General features: G+C 41.6%; 2 protein-coding genes across 3 annotated transcripts; both read right to left on the reverse strand.

Moving 5' to 3' along the window:
- Window positions 1-150: 150 nt before the first annotated feature.
- Window positions 151-5,619, reverse strand: btf3l4 (basic transcription factor 3-like 4). Of its 2 annotated transcripts, none has more exons than XM_079505333.1 (6): window positions 5,493-5,619; window positions 4,872-4,932; window positions 4,273-4,386; window positions 2,883-3,084; window positions 1,248-1,307; window positions 151-520 (listed from the first exon to the last, which is right to left on the reverse strand). In XM_079505333.1, the coding sequence occupies exons 2-6, from the start codon at window positions 4,923-4,925 to the stop codon at window positions 474-476; spliced, it is 477 nt and encodes a 158-aa protein (XP_079361459.1). In that variant the 5' UTR covers window positions 4,926-4,932; window positions 5,493-5,619; the 3' UTR covers window positions 151-473. The 2 variants fall into 2 exon arrangements, with proteins under 2 accessions (XP_079361459.1, XP_079361460.1); XM_079505334.1 differs by lacking the exon at window positions 5,493-5,619 and adding an exon at window positions 5,465-5,488.
- Window positions 5,620-6,835: 1,216 nt separating this feature from the next.
- On the reverse strand, window positions 6,836-9,907 carry ptgfr (prostaglandin F receptor (FP); the record flags this gene model as incomplete). The annotated part of the gene is made up of 3 exons (XM_079505506.1): window positions 6,836-6,844; window positions 7,285-7,581; window positions 9,110-9,907. 3 exons carry the CDS (start codon window positions 9,905-9,907, stop codon window positions 6,836-6,838), a joined length of 1,104 nt encoding a protein of 367 aa, XP_079361632.1.
- Window positions 9,908-19,319: the final 9,412 nt, after the last annotated feature.

Genomic DNA, 19,319 nt, shown 5'->3' on the forward strand with positions numbered 1-19,319 from the left:
CCAGCCAGCCAGGGACAGACAGACACACATAGCATAATGGAGTGGTTGCACCACTCAAAAATAAATAAAAACTCAAATAAGGACGAGGTGCACAATATAGCAAATATCATTTTCAAAACCAGGAGCAATAAACCACAGCACCATCTAGAAAACGTTTATCGGTTTTATTACGTTTCATAAACAAAACAAAAAATCTTAAGACTAGCTTTTATGACCACTGCCAACCTGCTGACATTGTGGTGACAGGTATTTTAACTATTGACCAAAGAGAGGGATTTTGCTCCCCATTTTTTATGCAATAGCCAGTCCGACAAAGACATTCTTGGGGCATTTGGGAAATAGAAAAGTCTCTGGTTGACGGGGGTTAGGATTTGATATGTCTGATAGCTAGAGTTAAAACACTGAGGGAAAGTTTGCTTTGCTTCACTGCAGTCCAATCTGTGTACAGTAAGGAACCATGGGGTTGGGGGACATCAGTTGGCTTCATTTTTTGATGCTTCATCAAAGTTCTCCACAAGATCTGCAGGGGGGGAAAACAATGTAGGCAGAAAAGTTTTGACTGTGAAATTACACAATGGCTTCTAAACCAGTAGTTCTTTCAAATCAATATTTTTCTAAATTGTTCGAAAATAGAAGATGTACAAGCTCACAGCGTGTCACAAAGTGACATGCTGTGAGCTTGTAAATCTCACAAAATCTTTGAATAGCCAACACAAAAGAAAATCTAAAAATCTGCTTTCCATGTTATAATGGGTTAAAAAAAAGAACTATGCCAACTCACAAAATAATCTATTAGGCCTACACTTTGTGCGCGCAACTTTGTGTGCTTCGGGTGGCCAAGTCATAGACCGTGACGTATGCAGAAGTGCCATTTACGCCTGTGCTTTGTGGCTGTGATACGTCACTGACTTTACCGATGACTTTTCAATCGTGCACAACATTGTGGCTGTTTGCAGTTTCCCTTTCCGTAATGTGATGGAACGATTGCGGTGAGCACGGACAAAACACGGTCAGTGGCCAAAGACACATCGCTGTCTGCCTTCATTCAGACAGACGTAAGCGTGCCGCAGCTTCTAGTTGATATACAATTTTCGAAAGTTACAGAATTAAAAGAATGTTAATTATTCTTTAGTTTGTAACCTGATAATATTTCCTCAGATTTGATCTAGTTGCGATATTGAATTGAAAGACTTCCTAATTCATCGTATGACAAAACTGTGTTGAATAGTGAATACAGATAGTCTTACCGGGAACGTCATCATCCTCCTCCTCAATGTCTTCTGCCTTTGGAGCTTTGTTGTCAAGAGCTGGAATAAGGAACAAGGGAAATGTCTTACTGCTTAGCTCAGGGATTCTCAACCGATTTTATTTCAAGGACCCCCAGTTTGATAGGCCCACAGACCCCCGATTGATTTGCATGTCTGGGACCCCAATCCACACTTTAAAACCCTTAGTGTTTATTTAATCGAGTGTACAGCCTTGGACTTGCAGACCATGAATGGTCCAATTGGTTAGTCATTCATGACGTCACATCAGTAATCTATGGCATATCTATGACATGACTTCACATTTGGGCAAGGTTTCAGCCTGATCAGAGCCATTGACTTCCATCATTAAAGTTATCATTTCAAAATGTATCAAATATGTGAAGAAAATATAAGTAGAGGTACGTCTGTGGCCTACTGGCAGTGTGCGCAAGAAATGTGGCACCGATTGGTCCAACAGTGTGCAAGATTAGCTCTGGACAAATAGATTGACAGACCCTCTTATACTGTAGATGGCTAGACTCCAGCAGAGCCATGCCGTACAAATGTCCCTAAATAACAAAATCATCTATGACATATTTATGGCTTTCACTTCGGTGAAAATACACCACTTAATAAATCCCTACATAAACAAACAGCATCCCTGTAGAACGTCATTAAAGATACGAGTACAGTATCTAATTACGTAGGTACTGTAGGTAATGAGTGTTGACAAAATAATAAATTTGAGTCTTCATAGAATATTCCTAATTGGATAGTCCTAATCCAATGGTTGTCAAACTGTGTGCCGAGAGACAACCAGGTGTGCAATGGGAGTTTGTGACAACTACACATCACAACTACACAAAAATGTTCTATATCAGGCAAATTATATACCCCAACAAAAGATATTGTAATCACTTTCAACTTGGTGCCCCAATTTTGGACATGTGGACAATTAAGCTATTAAGGCTATTTTTCAGACATGAATACAGGTGTGCCTTGAGATTTTGCCTTGCCCTTGTGTGCTAGTGTCCTAGTCTCTCTCTAGAGTTGTCAACTTGGCAGTTGGCACACAATTTTCAAATGCTTCTGCCGGAAGCACTGAAAATGCATCGGAAATAAAGTAGATTTCCTTACTTGTGTCAACTCAACAGAGCAAGACCTTAAAGTGAGGAAGGAACTTGCATGGAGGGCCCTGACCGGCATGGCCAGTGTATGGAACTCCATGCAACAGTAGAGTCTATTCTCCTATACAGCAGTGAATGCTGGACCCTGAAGACAACCCTGCAGAAGTCTCTAGATGGGTGCTACACCAGAATTCTGCGTGCAGTACGTAACATCAGCAAGAGTCCACATGTTACCAACAAGAATCTGTATGATGGAATGCCAAAAGGTAAACCCGAAAATAGCAGCCAGGAGAATGAGACTAGCAGGAGACACCAAGAGCTGCCAGCCAGTAGGAACCAACACACAGGCATCGGTCACAAGGACATCCCACATTAACATATGCGGATGTACTCAAGAGCGACCAACAAGCTGGCCAGATGTATGGAGAACCGGGATGACTGGAAGCGACGATGGAAGGCTCGTCCGAGGACGACCTAGAGAGATAGACTACAGGACAGATGGACTCACCTTGCCGGGGAAATTGTTCTGCCAGTTTACGCAGGCTGGTGAGACTGTCAGCTCCCAGCTGACTGAGGATGCCCGGAAGCATCTCTGTTAGCTGCTTGGTCTCAGCGTGGCCGGTGATGGCGAAGGTGTTGGCAGAGAGCGAAGCCTGCACTTTGGGGTTGTTGAAATGGATCACAGTGCCATCATCTTTGATCATGTTCACCTAAGAAAGGTTAAACAGGTAAGGTTATGCATACAAATGTGGCCTTCAAATTATTTTCAACTTTTATTCCATGTTGACCTAGTGAATGTGAGGTCTGTGTGTTAAGTAGGACATCATGATGAAACACTATTTAATCAAGGGTGGTTTTCAATTTAACAAGCATATGGGGTGTCAGGCAGCTCAGCTACTTCAATCAAGTTTATTGTCATATCATCACAGGTTTACAGATATAAAGAAGTAGGTGAAATTATTTTTTGTGCAAGCTCCATTGTTTTGAGAAGAAATGAAGGGGGGGGGGGGGGTCGTGGGAGCAAGGAGACATTTTTTGGTAGCACTTTGGTAGGTCCACTTAGCAGCAGGTATGTACATGTGATTAGACATTAGGTACAAAAGAGCGTCAGTGCATTGTACATGAGATAAAGTGCAAATAGACTATCAATGTATCCATATAAGCAGGTTCAACCACATCTCTCTCTCTTCCTTTGGTGTCCTGCCTCTATACTTTCCTATGTTAGATATAAAGCACAGAAAAGAAGAAGTACATTATGACTGTCATACTGGACGTGTGTGTGTGTGTGCGTGTCTCAGTGTCTCAAATGTAAATGTGGAGAAAAAAAGAAAAGCTCTTGATTTTTAAACTTCAGCTGCTGTATTTGGGGGATTTGATACCGTATATTTTACATTAGGAGTAATATAGACCCATATTTTGAGTGGCTAAATATGCCTTTTTTACTACATTTTACTGCGATTTCTTTATTATTATTTACTATAGTCCACCTAGACCCCCAGGAAATTACATCTGGCCACAAAAGATCACAGGATCTATTGAATGTGAAAGAGGAGATGACAAAACTGACATATTGAGCCTACGACACAGTATAGCAGCCCCCTACGTCAGTTGTTCATTCAGACACACGGAGAACAACTACTGTGGCCAGATGTAATTTCCTGGGGTCTAGTAGGTGTAGGACTATAGTAATAATAAAGAAATTAAATTTAGAGGAAAAGAAGAAAAACAAAAAAACCTATTTAGCCACAGGGACAATATTTAAAAACAATGATTATAAAATATATTTTAGCAATCAATCAGCCAGAATGTAATTTAGCCTCTTACACTACAGTTAAAGGCTATATCAGTGAAACCCAACTCATTATTCCAGGCTGCGGTGCAGTTGTGTGTTCAATTACCTCCTCAATTCCAGCAATATTGTTAACAGCCAATTTCTTTAATGAACTCTGTAGTTTTTTGTCATCAGCTGTCGCTGTTCTGTGTACCACCTTCTTCTTCCTACGAGCTGAGCCCTGAAACCAAAGCAGACATAATAAGCCCAGAACATATTTACATTTGTAACTTGGGGCTGAGCATATCTCACCAGAACAACTTGGGACAATAGGCAGAATATTAGGACTCATGCAGGACTCAGTCTTTGAGGCTGTTCCAGGGGGTCCCCAGATATATCATTGCTAGGTAATGGGAACCAAATGCAGCCTTACAAATTGAAGCATTATTTATGAATGGTTCCATTTGTAAATTCTCAAAGTTAAATTGACAGGTTTTTACAGCGGGGCATATCAAACTATGTCCTTGAAATTAAGAGGTTGAGAATCACTTAACAGGCTTTTTGTTGCGTCCTTAACTCAACCTTAATTGTCTGTCTGACAACACCGACGTTGTGTCTTATCTGATCCATGACAGTTGATATATGGTTATTGTGCATGTGCAATAACTGTGATCGCCACCTTGCAATCTCAAGCCAAACAATGCAATTTCCTGGATGTCAACATACCTTTCCTCCTATCCGCACCTGGGCTTGAAGTTTGGCCAATTTCTCTTGATTCATGGTGTTACTATAAAACAGGTGTACATTGTGAATGTGACAAGGTTGTGGAAATGTCAAGATAACATCTGATCGACAACTATATATGTGTTATTATTATAGCGATTAGCTCCAGCATGCTACTGCTTCCATCATGATTACTGGCCTTGCTGCGATATTAGCTAGAGTAGCTAGCAAATGAGCTAGCAATGGAGCAGAGTCGATTTAAAAGCCCAGCCCAATGAAAACAGACAGACATAACAAAAAACGATCGTGTAGCTTTCCATATAAATCCACAAATATGCCATAAATCCACAGAATGGATGCTGATGCAATCGCACAACCCATAACAAGCAAGCCACACAAACCAGACACTGATATGTCAACCTGTTATGATGATACTATAGTACAAAATAAAAACACAGAGCCTTTTCAGCACTCATCAGAATTGGCTGTCAATATAAATATTAAATAAGTGTGCCGCCCTGAATCGTCTACGTCGACCAAACTATCAGTCCGTACACACTTTAACTTGTGATAATAGCTTTCACATACACGCGTACATTTATATATTTTTGTATCAATCCAAACCTGATGAAATATCCACAGAAGCATGCGGCGGAGCGAAAGATGGAGGGGAGGAGGACGGTATGACGTCACACACACCATATGGTCGGGGTTTCTTCTTCTCGCAGAGAGCTATAGGCTACTACCGCCACCTATAGGGATTTCTTTGGGTGAATTAAGCCTGGTTATTACCGTTATTCTCAAACCTTTTACCAGTGGTGGAATAAAGTCACTATGTAGATTGATGTAGTACTAGTATGTACATTTAATTATTAAAGTACAATTTGGAGTTATTTGTACTTTACTTGAGTATTTCCCAATTGTCAATACTTTTACTTCTACTCCACTACATCTCAAAGGCAAATAGGCCTATTGTATTTTACTCCACTACACATATTGTAAAACTTTACTAGTTACTTTGTAGATTTGGATTATTATTACAAAACATACATTTACCTTACCACTACATCACTATATACATTTTGGCCCTTTGAAAATAGCCGCTCTACAAGCTCCCAATGCAAGCTTGTAGATCGGCCATTTAGATTTCTAGCCTATACGTTTGAAAACTTGAAATCATACTATGAATTCTGCATAATGACATTAATGAGTACTTTAACTTTTGGTACTTTAAGTACGTTTTGATGCCAATACTTAACTGAGTATTTCTACATTGCAGTATTGATACTTTTACTTAAGTAAAAACATTGAGTACTTTTTCCACCACTGATTATAAGACACATAAACCCATCATTTACAGACCTGTAAGGGTCCATTTGGAAACCCCTCAAGGCACTCTGCAAGAATTAAGTTTACAGTCCCATCATTCTCTGGTTAGGTTATACAAACTATAAGACCCACACACATTCAGCAGAAATGAACGAAATAAACATTTTATTTTGTGTGTGAGGCATTGCATTTACAGTGCCAGATTTTGTTTTCAAGACCGAGTTCCATGTATGCTGATGATCCAGTCATAATATGCTGATGCTCCAATCACACTATGCTGATGGTCGTCACAATGTAAAAGATGCACTTTAGTGGCTGAAACAGCTGAATGTGACAGCTGAGCTGAACAGCTATAAATAAAATACAATACATTATCAGTTACAAATGTCATACAAAACATCAGAAGTCAGGTCAAAAGTATCTCTAAAGATATAGCATCAACATCACAGTTCATCTTCACAAGCTTCAGGAAAGATACATGGAGCTGCAATTTCCAACTTCCTTAGAACGTCTTAGAAACAGCAGTCTTAAATACCACCAGCAGATCACAGATAGAATCTATGAAACAGCTACAATACAGTATAATTATCCATGTTTTCTGACATTTATAATAAGAAGTTATAATGGAAACATTTTGTTCATAGGTTCTGAGTCGTAAACAAGAGACAAACATCTCAGTTATAAACTTGTTAAAATTGAGCGGATTGCCTTGCCTCAAAATGAGTGACAAAGCACTGGAGTCTGGATTTTGGGCATGTGCTGTAAGGCAACATATTTGAAATACCGGTAATTCACAAATCTTCAAAAATAGGTAATCCTAGAATAGCCAATCTACAATCTCACAATGCATCGTCGTGATGAAATGTGGTGTGAGTTTGTAGATTTACTATTTTTGCTGTGCAATACCGTTGTACGATGAAGTGGAAAATAGGGCTTAAGAATTAAGTGGTTAAAAAATAAACTATGATGACACAGATTATAAAACATTGTAAAGTGACAATAGACATGTTTATTACATAATGCAATGAGAGTCCATTTATCTCCTTTCCGAACCGTGGACCTTCTAGCTGTGAAGCGACAGCACTACCGACTGTGCCACCGTGACCTCTGTGCTGATTGTTTTGATCTCAGTGTCGGGCCGTTGTATCATACCCTGGCAGTTCGGTCGGAGACGCATGCTGACTTCCTCCACTGAGCAGAGGGGTATGTTGCACCTCCAGCGCTGTGGAAGCAACAGGAGAACATTCCTCAGTACAGCCTTCCTCAGCAGGATGTAGGTCCAGGGGTCCAGGATCTGGTTCCAGGTGGCCATGCGCACCGCCGGTAGCAGACTGAAAGGTGCAGGCTTGTCCTTGGTTTGTATACTCAATATGAAGGTACAGATCTAGACAGGACACAGAACAATGGGAAGAGAAGTGGATATATATATATATATATATATATATATATATATATATATATAATGCATATACATACATATATATCACAAAAAACAAACATCTCAGGAACGACAATGTCTATTATCAACTCAGTTCCCTGAACTAACCACATGCTCATCCGTTAAGATAGCTGAATAAAATCAGAGTGAATTGAAGAAAGCACACACCCAAAACACAAATATATTCATGTATTCAATTTACTTGTCTTCTTCAGGCAGTAAAGTTTTGAGTGTGCAACCTGGGGATTGCAAATGAAAAGCAGGACTATGAAACTGTTCAAGCACGTTGCTTGTGATCTTTGTCTATCGCCAGCATTGTAGATAATGGAGTTGTAGTTACGTGTAGTTACATTACAATCTGCTCTGGTCTTTATCAGGTCTGTATATACATTTCTTTATCTCTATAGGCCTACTCTCTCCTTAGAAGACATTTATATCAGTGACATGTCCTTTTCATTTAACTATCTTTAGCTAGTCTATTACACTTTTTGTTTTATGAAATCGTTAGATAATGCATCCTGTCAAGTTTTGTAACAAAATGAGTACTGAAACTATTTGAAATAAAAGTGTTTTACTGAAAAGTTGGATGCATGAAATTTAGAACAAATTATTCTACTTTCTAAATAAAGGATCCTGGGTTACTTAAATATTTGGTTGTCCTTAGCCTGTTGACCGCCATTAATCAGGGATATTACCTACAGTATAGTTAACTTCACATCAACACTGGGGAGACACTGCGGAGGCACTGGGAGACACTGGGGAGGCACTCAAGGGGACACTGGGGAGGCACTGGGGAGGCACTGGGGGACACTGGGGAGGCACTGGGGAGACACTGGGGAGGCACTGGGGGGACACTGGGGGGACACTGGGGGGACACTGGGGAGGCACTCAAGGGGACACTGGGGAGGCACTGGGGGACACTGGGGAGGCACTGGGGAGACACTGGGGAGGCACTCAAGGGGACACTGGGGAGGCACTGGGGAGGCACTGGGGGACACTGGGGAGGCACTGGGGAGACACTGGGGAGGCACTGGGGGGACACTGGGGGGACACTGGGGGGACACTGGGGAGGCACTGGGGGACACTGGGGAGGCACTGGGGAGACACTGGGGAGGCACTGGGGGGACACTGGGGGGACACTGGGGAGACACTGGGGAGGCACTGGGGGGACACTGGGGGGACACTGGGGAGGCACTGGGGGGACACTATGGGGAGGCACTGGGGAGACGCTGGGGAGGCACTCAGGGGGACACTGGGGAGGCACTCAGGGGGACACTGGGGAGGCACTCAGGGGGACACTGGGGAGGCACTCAGGGGGACACTGCGGGGAGGCACTGGACATTTCATATGATTCACTGATTCACTACCCCCCCAGTTGAGGACCCCTGTCCTACAGTAACTCTGTGGACAGAGGACTTCTTGAGCCACATAGCAGAGATGAGGCTCTACCTGGGTACCAGTATGCATGTCTTACCAACAAGGGTCCCCAGCACACACAGGATAACAGCATTATAGCCAGGAGCTGGCAAATCATCTCCAAGTCATAGGAGGTGCCTCCTGTGCTGTGCTGCTTGCGGCGCAGCCTCGACTGCAGCAAGGTGCGGCTGGTCAGAGTATTGCTCACAATGGAGAGCATCATGGCTAGTAGACCCAACGTGGAGAAGAGCAGAGGGAGGAAGACATCCAGCCTGTCCCTCTTGCCCTCCATGCGGAAGAAACACCAGCTCCTCGGCCACTGTATCTGGTAGGGCTTCCGCAGCAGAACAGGCAATATGGCCACCAGAGCCGCCAGCAGCCAGGAGAGACCCAGCAGTTTCTTTGTGTGGTGGGCATCCAACGTGTTATGGAAGAGGGGCCTGGTGATTGCCATGCAGCGCTCCACAGCCATGGCGCTTCCTAAGAACAAGGGGCTCAGGCCAAAGAACACCATGCTCACCCCAAAGAGATCACACAATCTGTTGTGGGGGTCAAAGCTCTCCCAATCCTTGTCAGAGCTGTAGACGTAAACTACTAGAGAGCCGGTGATGAGGTGACCCAGGAGGTTTGTGATGACTAGGCTACTGGCAAAGACAAAGAATGTGGCTTTGGACTTCAGATGGATGCGGCGCCGGCGGTAAGCCTTGAGCAGGATGAAGCAGGCCAGGCTGTTGGTCAGGATGCCCATCGTCATGGAGATAACAGAGGTTGTGACCTGCAGTTCCTTCTGGATGGTCGTATTGGCAGCTCTGAGCTGTAAGCTGCAGATTGAGTCTGAGGTCCAATTAGCCAACATAGTCAATGTGTGAAGTCTGACAGGAGCATAAACAGAACATTGAAAGGGTGAGTCACCGTAATATGTTCATTTCACACACAATTTTTACAGTAGGTTGTAATACACAATTTTTACAGTAGCCTAAATGCCGTAGTTTCACTAACAACATCTGATGTAATACAGTAGGTTGTAATACACAATTTTTACAGTAGCCTAAATGCCTTCATTTCACTAACAACGTCTGATGTAATACAGTAGGTTGAGTAGGTTGAAAATGAATGATAACAGCCTAATGATAACCTAATTTGGTCATAATGTCATAATATTATAGCCTATTAGTAATACATTATTTAATTATTAGTGTGGTTGCCGATTGGCAAACAGACTATATTATTTTTGGTCTATGTTCTCAGATACACATCATTATTTTACTCGGCAGTCATTAGAGTTCCTGTTCCCTTACAGAGCCATTACAGAGAAATGGTGGCATGGAACTCATTACCTATGTTTTGAATTTAACTATATGAGTTTTAAGTAAAAGTTAAATTAGTTTTTGTTCACTCAAGAGATGTAAAGGAGATATGAGCTATATATAACAATAATATATATTTTTCATATATCAATGTTGAAGATTAAATAGTACTGTAGAGCTATCAAATTAGACAGGCCATGAGTTAGTGTTTTGTGTTGTATAATTGTAGCCTAATTGTAAATTGTAATATTATTAAATAGGCACCAAAGTGAATAGGATGATAATTGATAAATAAAACAAATGCTCCATGTAAGAGAGTTAATTACATTTTAACTGTTATGCAGAAATCATGTATAGATTTTTGGAAAACTACAACCATAAATCAAATCATTTCCAAATTCTGCTCACCCTGGTTTAACAAAACAGTCTTACAATAAAGTTAAGGAAATGAATTATTTCCTTACCCCAGGCAGGGATCGTTCAAATTCGCCATCATTTATAATAATCCCTCTCCCTGACTTTCGATCCTCCATGAATAAACCAAAGCTATCAAGATTCTTCCACTGGTGGCTAGCATGACAGCGTGTCTAAGAGCGATGCGGTTCAATATAATTTCTTCATTGTTATTACATTGTGCTGCTCAGCTGCTGTCTGCGCCGATGATGCGCGTTCTTGTATAGCCGGGCGGACTAGACAGTGGCAGTCGGTCATTAAAGAACTGCTGAACTTACTGAAGTGGCATGGGTAGATGTCGAGATGTTGTACTTCAAAAGACCAATGCGTAATCAGAATTGTGTGTCGGTTTGTAGTGTAGCCTGAGTCTTAACATTTATGACAGTTGGCAAAGAAAGAAAGAAAGAAAGAAAGAAAGAAAGAAAGAAAGAAAGAAAGAAAGAAAGAAAGAAAGAAAGAAATCTATTAAATCCATATAATCCATACTCCATTTACAACTGTAAAATAACTAATATTCGATCATACCTATACACACATTGAACCAAGCACGACAAGCGAATTCTGAAGGACACAAAATAGGAAACAGGTTAATTGCCATGCAGTCGCGACATGCATGCTCATGGCGAAGCGTTCAGAATCAGCACCACCGGCGATGGACAGCGACAGGCCGTGCGCGCTGTGACCCAGCAGCGCCCGGCCACAGAGCCGCCACCTGTCATTTCCTCAAGACCGATTCAGAGCTCCTTCACAGGTGTTACAGTCAGATGATACTAATTAAGGCTCTGTTCCATTTAGTGTGCAGTGGTTCTCAAACTTAATACTAAAATTTCAAGGACCAAACTCTGAGAGTGTACAAATGGAAGTGCACCGAATGAACCCGGGCTGTAATTTGGTTCCATTTGTATACACTCTCAGAGTTACACACCCGTACGGGGCCATTTGGAACCGACTCAAGGACACTTTGAGACCCACTGAGTGTTTATAGATGTGGGGGGAACCCAGTGTACTCCCTGCTGCCCCATCTGGCGGAGTCAGGTTAGGTTTCCAGTGCCAACATGTACAATAGCTGCGCCCTGACTCTGTTTGACCAAAATGGAACTTCATTAGTATCATCGGTAACACCTGTGAAGGAAGTAGGGAAGGGGCCCAAGTCAAAGAGAAAGAGGCGACACTCCCATTAAGTTCCAGCGCCCAGTGCCTCGCAAGTTTTCGCAACTTCCCGTTACTTTAAAAAACATTAAAAGGTCATGCTGTACAAAACAAAAACTTGTCTTATCCTATTCTATTCGACAAACTGACAATTGAGCCTACCACACAATAACTAAAAATACATCGCATGGATGCACCTGGGACGTATCAGTGCAGCAGATTAAGTCAATATATCATAAGAATCGTTCACTTGATCATACAAGCACCAAATTTGGCACACAAGTGCTTCAGAACCTACTCTCTCAGAAAGGTACGTTGTCCACTTGAAAAAAACAAAATGGCCACCATTCTTCAAGATGGCTGCCTTTCAAAATGGTTTTAAACAGTGTTTGAACTATAGTTTGATTGAATAATCCTATTTTGATGGCCTATACATTGAAATGTATGTTTCTGAGCATGAGAAATCCAATTCTGCATTTAGCAAATCAAAATTATTGAATATTATGATGATACAATGGGAATTAAACGAAAAGCTGAGGCAGTTGAAGTCAATATTCCATAAGAATCTTTCACTTGGTGGTACAAGCACCAAATTTGGCACACATGATGTCCAGGATGTACTTTCTATGAAAAGCACGTTATCCAGCTGAAAATCCAAGATGGCTGCCAGTTTTCAAGATGGCCACCTCGTCAAATGCAAAAAAACAAAACAACAAAAAGGTTTTCGAAGTAGAATTTAAATGTGTTAATGATCCAAACATCAAAATGAATGTATTCTGACTGTAAGAACTCAATGGTGTTGGAATTGAATTCCAATATGGCCGCCAGTTTGCAAGATGCAGCTATTACGTGACTCAAAATTAGCGTTTTCGGAAGCTGTCTGATCATAGATATTGTTGAAGGGCAACATAATTCGTTGATCATGCATTGAAAATGAAATGCTGTGATCAATCTCTATTGGTTTGTAATTTTGTATATAAGAGTACACTGGGTTCCCCCCCTCCTGCTCCCATCTGGGAACTCTGCCCCATCTGGCGGAGTCAGGTTAGCTTGAACCTATAGATCAAGGTTGGACTTTGTTACATCTTGTGTACAGGTACATAAGAGTAAAACTTATTTTTGTTTGGCTTCCTTACAGACAATGCAGCGGCATAGATAGCATAATATTCAAGCAACAAAAAACACAGCAAGCACAGCAAACAAAGGGATAGAATAAAGAGTGCTAGAAAAATAGTAACATATAGCCTACATGTGCAAAGTTAGGTAAACTTTCTCCCTGGTTCTTATATCAGTTCGTTCATGTTACTGTATCTGATTGTTTGGGGATCGTTTTCCATGTGGCAGCATCTCAAACAGTCTGCGGTTGGGATGGCTTGGGTCCCTCATAATTCCACGAGCGTCATACAGGGCTTCGATGGGGGGGAGATCACATCCGCTGCAGTGCACTCTTTGAATTTTTGCGTGTCCTTCACCAGGATCATTCTGAATTTCAGCTGCTATCTTAGTGGAACGCTCAAGTTTCAGTTGCTAAACATTTGCCCGAAATCTTTGGTGATACTTTGTACTGTTTTGCCTCAATGTATCCTCACTGCCACCTCCATCATCCAATCTGGATGAGTCTAACATAATGGGCAGGTGTATTGCCTGAAATACGGGGAGACTTTAACTCCTCTTTCGTATCTGTTTGACAGAGGAAACACTTCCTCCAATCAGTTTTAGTAGCGGAACATCTTGTGTTATACGGTTAAAGGCCGAGGGCTATATCCTTTCACCACCCAACCGTACAAAATTTCAAAGCACATTGAAATATGGGATGCATCTAGGTTCAAGCATCCAGGTACACCATCCAGGTAACTGAATCCCTGTTACCCTTAATTGTCTCAGCTCTCCCACGCTGACACATCCTATCAATTCAGGTGCGGCTATCAACTACAATGCTACAACTAACTAAACTTCTAGTTGAGATATATACAGGGGCTTATTACATAGCATTTAGGACACTAAAGTATACTACAAACTACAGTGAGTACACCACTACAACAGCTTAGTTAGTAAACCACAACTACAGCTAGTACACTACAAGCAGACACTGAACCCCATGCTGAGTCTCACAGCAGTGATGTCACCAGTGTGTCCTGGTTGTGCTTTGACATCACTCTTATATACAACATTACAAACCAATAGAGCTTGATCACAGCATTTCAATGAATGGTGATGTTGCCCTTCAACAATATCTGTGATTAGACAGCTTCCGAAAACGCAAATTTCGAGTCGCGTAATAGCCGCCATCTTAAAAACTGGCGGCCATATTTTAATTAAATTGACACCATTGAGTTCTTCCAGTCAGAATACATTCATGTTGATGTTTGGATCAATGTGTGGATCACACATTTCTGTTCATTAAAGTTCGACTTATTAATTTTATTTTATATAGCTCAATATAGCTCAAACACTGTTTAAACCCACCTCGAATGGCGGCCATCTTGAAAGATGGTGTCCATTTAGTTTTTTTCAAGTGGACAACGTACTTTTCTGAGAGAGTAGGTTCTGAAGCACCTGTGTGCCAAATTTGGTGCTTGTATGATCAAGTGAACGATCGTTTGAGTAATCTGCTCCACTTACAGTGATGTTTCCTCAGGTCAACAGGGTTTCGGGTCTACCAACATCATACCCCTTACTCAGGCGACCCAGCCGGGGTTGATCAAATCCCGACTTACGTCCCAGTAGCCACCCTCGATCAGTCCATCAGGGAATGAGCAAGGCCACACAATCCGTTGCTCCGGAACTACTCTGCCAGGACTGGGAGAACCAAATTCTGGTGCGTGGAAGGACTAGGCTCTGTGGGTTGAGGTCAGTATGGCATCCCCCTAGGTTCCAGGTGTTCGTTCAGACACCAAAACTATCTGGCCACAAAACTATTGTGGCCAGATGTAATTTCCTGGGGTCTAGTAGGACTATAGTAAATATAACAACAAAGAAATTGCCCTAATTTATTCTACAAAAAGACATATTTAGCCATGTCAAAAATAGCTAAAAATGCTAAAACGAAAGAAAGCAGCAAATAAAAAAATAAAAATAGCACTCACCTTTTACTTTCTCTAATAATGAAGCCTGTTGAAAAAAACTAAAGTTGTCCTTTAAGACCCTAGCCCAATCAGGGACCAGCATCTCTGGCAACGTCATTATTAACAGCCAATAAGGGACTACCATTCTTGGTGACGTAACTAAGGTACGTTTCAAGGTTGGTATAAGGTCAATAACGGGCCTAAACTTTAGACCCGTTATTGACCTTATACCAACCTTGAAACGAGTCCCTATAGAGCTCTGTCTGAGTACGACTGCTTTGAGTGCTACTAACTAATGTCTAATACAACTGCTGTTCTAAATCCTTTAGACTCTAAAGGATGTCCAGACTAGAGTTGGTCGGCAAAGTGGTGTGGTTTTCTTAAAAATGTCTTTCTTGACAAATTCGGTCTAGTCTAACTTGGACTCAGGGGGGTGGACGCCTCTGCCTTGCATAGTCCCCAGTGAATAGGCAGGTTGCCCTTCACTGGTAACCTTACATTGGATTTTAAATATATGAAGGTATTGTAGGCTGGGAATTTACAAAAAAATCCCCCCTTTTAAATACATACATACATACAGACATACATACATACATACATACATACATACATACATACATACATACATACATACATACATACATACATACATACATACATACATACATACATACATACATACATACATACATACATACATACATACATACATACATACATACATACATACATACATACATACATACATACATACATACATACATACATACATACATACATACATACATACTATGCATAAGGTATGCCATCTGGTGGCTAATGAACCAAACACACATTCTCAGAAGTTGAAGCAGTTTTAGAGGACCCACTTTTAGGCCAGTGCAACAGAGCATGCTTTTGCCTTTTTTAAAACCTTACCCATTTTAACCAATTACATACATACATACAGCAGTATGTACTTGTGCACTCTGCTTGCACAAGTAATAAAGCTGATTGTCTCCGACAAAACTTTGATAATATGACACTGCAGTGGTGTAATGTTGTTTATTTGCTTAATTTATACTCGTACAACGGTGTTGCATGCCAATGTAGGTCAGCTACAGTATGCAACACCATCGGACAAGGGAATAAGAAAGGAATACCCAGAATTATGAGCCATGTGTGTGTCATGGCTTGTTTCATAGTCCACAATATACAGTAAATGAGGCTTAAGAGGCGCATACAGGTGACAAAGACATTGTGCCATTGCAATGTCAGAGCCATGATGACCTGGAACTGGAAACTTTGTGTAAAACAGAAGTGCTACTGGAAAGAAATCAGAGCAGTGTGAGACAAGAAAGAAAAATAGTGGAGCGACCTCAATGGCATATTGCTTTAACAACTGTTCGTCTGAATGATGGGCTGGTGAGATCGCGCCTGTAGAAAACTTCAAAATAGGTGAAGGAAGTAATAATGATAGCCAGCATCATTCTCTGTCCTGTTTGGCAGATGAGGGGAGGAGGGGGTAAAAGCATCATCTGTGTAAGTGTAATCACACCATTGTATGTGTGGGCCCTGCTGTGATAACCTGACTGTATCCACGACTTGGATACGGAGCCTGAAGAACATTGAATAAGATGGGGAAATAACCCTTAATGCTTGAAACCATGTGACTCCCATTGGAAATGCATTGAGGCGGCCATAGCACACAGAAGACACAGGACACAAGTGTGTCCTAGGTGTGAGTGGGGCTAAAACCCTTTATTGTTCGTGATCAAAAAATTCCCTGGAGGTAGAACTATGACTTTTGTGAATGAATGAGGTCAGTGTGTCACTCAAATATACAGCAAAGTCCTCTATGCAAATGTAACACTGAGGATTTAGCTTTATAGGGAAGACCAGGAAAATATGAAAGCACAAGGTGGTAGAGCACTACGTATTAACCAAAACTTACCTGTGGTAGTACCGGTAGTATTAACCACTTACTGTAAGCCCTTAATTGTGACTGTAGGTCGCAGATTACTATGAAAACCTGCAAAACCTGTCAGTGTCTGTTCGTCGATCCGTCACGCCTCCATATATGGTTGTCAGTGCATCACGATGGGCCCGCCCCAAAGTTATTAGTGCAGCTGGCGAAAACTAGAGTTTTCAACAGGCCCAAACATTAAGGCCTGGCCCTACCCTGTACACTCAAGACACTGCCCCCGCTGCCACCCTTAGATCTTTATATATGGAGCTGACCTGTTGACATTCCATATGTTGATCTGACCTCATCAAACCCTGTACACACAAGACACACTCCATATATGGCCAGCACAGAATTCATTCCATATGTTGGGCGTCTTACTGGTATTTTAAGTATAGTCTAGGTGTCCATTAATATTAAAGATATTTTTTTGCGGCTTACGCCTTTTATTGGTTTTTTGAAGGGACAGACAGTAGGCTGACAGGAAACGGGAGAGAGATGGGGGAAGACATGCAGTAAAGGCCGTGTCGGGCTCGGGAGTCGAACCCGCGGCACACTGCGACTGGATTACCAGTCGGGTGCCCAGACGGTTACGCCACCGCCTGGGCCATGAATGCATTTTTATAAGATTGTTACAGTACATAGTTACATATTGGTGATGCTAATGGTGCATGGCACAAGGCACATGAGTTGTTTTCTCATCGACTCATCGTCGACTGAACCAACACGCTTCAACATGCAAACATGGCAACCGAGGCTGGGCACGGAGATACCCTCTCGCTTTAGGCTGCAATGAGGGCCATTCGAGAGAGTAATGAGGACATTTCACAGCAAATCAATATCACTGACAAAATCGAATCTGCTCTTTCAACTCTCGTTATGAAAATGTAAGGTTGTTTATCTGCTAATGAACTAAATGAAGATAATCCAAGAGAAACTGCGACTGATTGAAAATGTGGACAAAGAATTGCAGGCATTGAAATACAAAAAGGATGACTTGAATAACAGGAGGAGACAAAATAACATTAGGATAGTTTACCGCAAAGGCTGAGGGCCGCGACGCAGCCGGCTTCTTGGAACAACAACAAGTCCTGCCAGAATGAAAACTTCCCAACATTCATCATCACCTGTAAGAGAGACCATTGATCGCCTGGGGAGATTGGCTGCTGGTGGTACCACAAAACCTCTTAACTTCAAGTCAAAGATCTTGTGCCACCCCTTACCTTACCTTACCTCCCTGGAAATAAAAAACGTCTGGGTTTTCCGAGGCTACCCCTTACCCCATATAATATTTGTTATTTATTACTATTTTGAAAATCATTTTAAAATAGTTCAACTAGCCGATCTACATCGACACGTTGTGAGCTTGTAGATCAGTTATATACATTTGAAAATAGCTCGGTCACAAGAAGTATTTCTGAAACATTTTACAAATACAAATCTTGTATTGGGTTCCCTGACACAAAAGTTTTGATTTAGTTTAATCATTTGTGTGCATTTCTGCTGAATGAAATGCTCTACTAACTGAAAAATAAACAAAGATTACCTTGCAAGCTATATTTTCCTTGATGCTGACAGGAACTCCATATAAGAGCCCGTCTTTACGGGAGCCCACAGTTTTCAGCTGGTCAAAACTCTCCACCATAATTTCTGTGCAGCAGTTGACACTTTTGTCCACTTCCAAGGTCTGTGAAGAAAACATGGATTGCACACTAATAATAATACTAATTCTGTATTATACAGAATTAGTTGTAGGCAAAATTATCTTGTTTCATACCTTTTCCATATAGGAATAAAACACATCTTCAGGTTTTAGTGAACCTCCCTTCAGGCGCTTTGTCAACTCAAGTAGAGAAAGTGAGAGGATGAGAGAGGTGTCTCTACCAGGATGCTACAAGACACATGTGTTAGTCAATTAGTGTAATGAGCAGAGCATGCAACTCAGTTAGTAATAAGACATCAGTTAGTTAGTAATAAGATGTCAAACAATTGGTCCAAAACAACTTTACCAAGATTTTGTACTGGTGGACAGCCTTCTCTGCTTCCTGCAATGTAGCTGCCCTGCGGTTTCTTGCTTTCAAGATTTTCCTTTTCACTTTTTGTTGACTGAACCATTTGACCAGTATGACCAGAGCACCCGTCCCACACAGTGTAGCAATCAGAATTGCGGTCCAGGTCGTTTCTGCTCCAAAAGAAGGTTGCATTTTCTTTACCACAGCAGATGTCTATCAAATCACCAAAGTCAACTGAGATTAGCTAGACCACGCAAACAAGTGTTAAAGGCCTGTGGTACTGTAGGTCCTACACCTCGTCTGCCTTTCAATAAAAGAAAGGTGGACTTCACACCTA

Source organism: Electrona antarctica, assembly GCF_951216825.1.
Source record: "Electrona antarctica genome assembly, chromosome: 7".
NCBI classification, from domain to species: domain Eukaryota; kingdom Metazoa; phylum Chordata; class Actinopteri; order Myctophiformes; family Myctophidae; genus Electrona; species Electrona antarctica.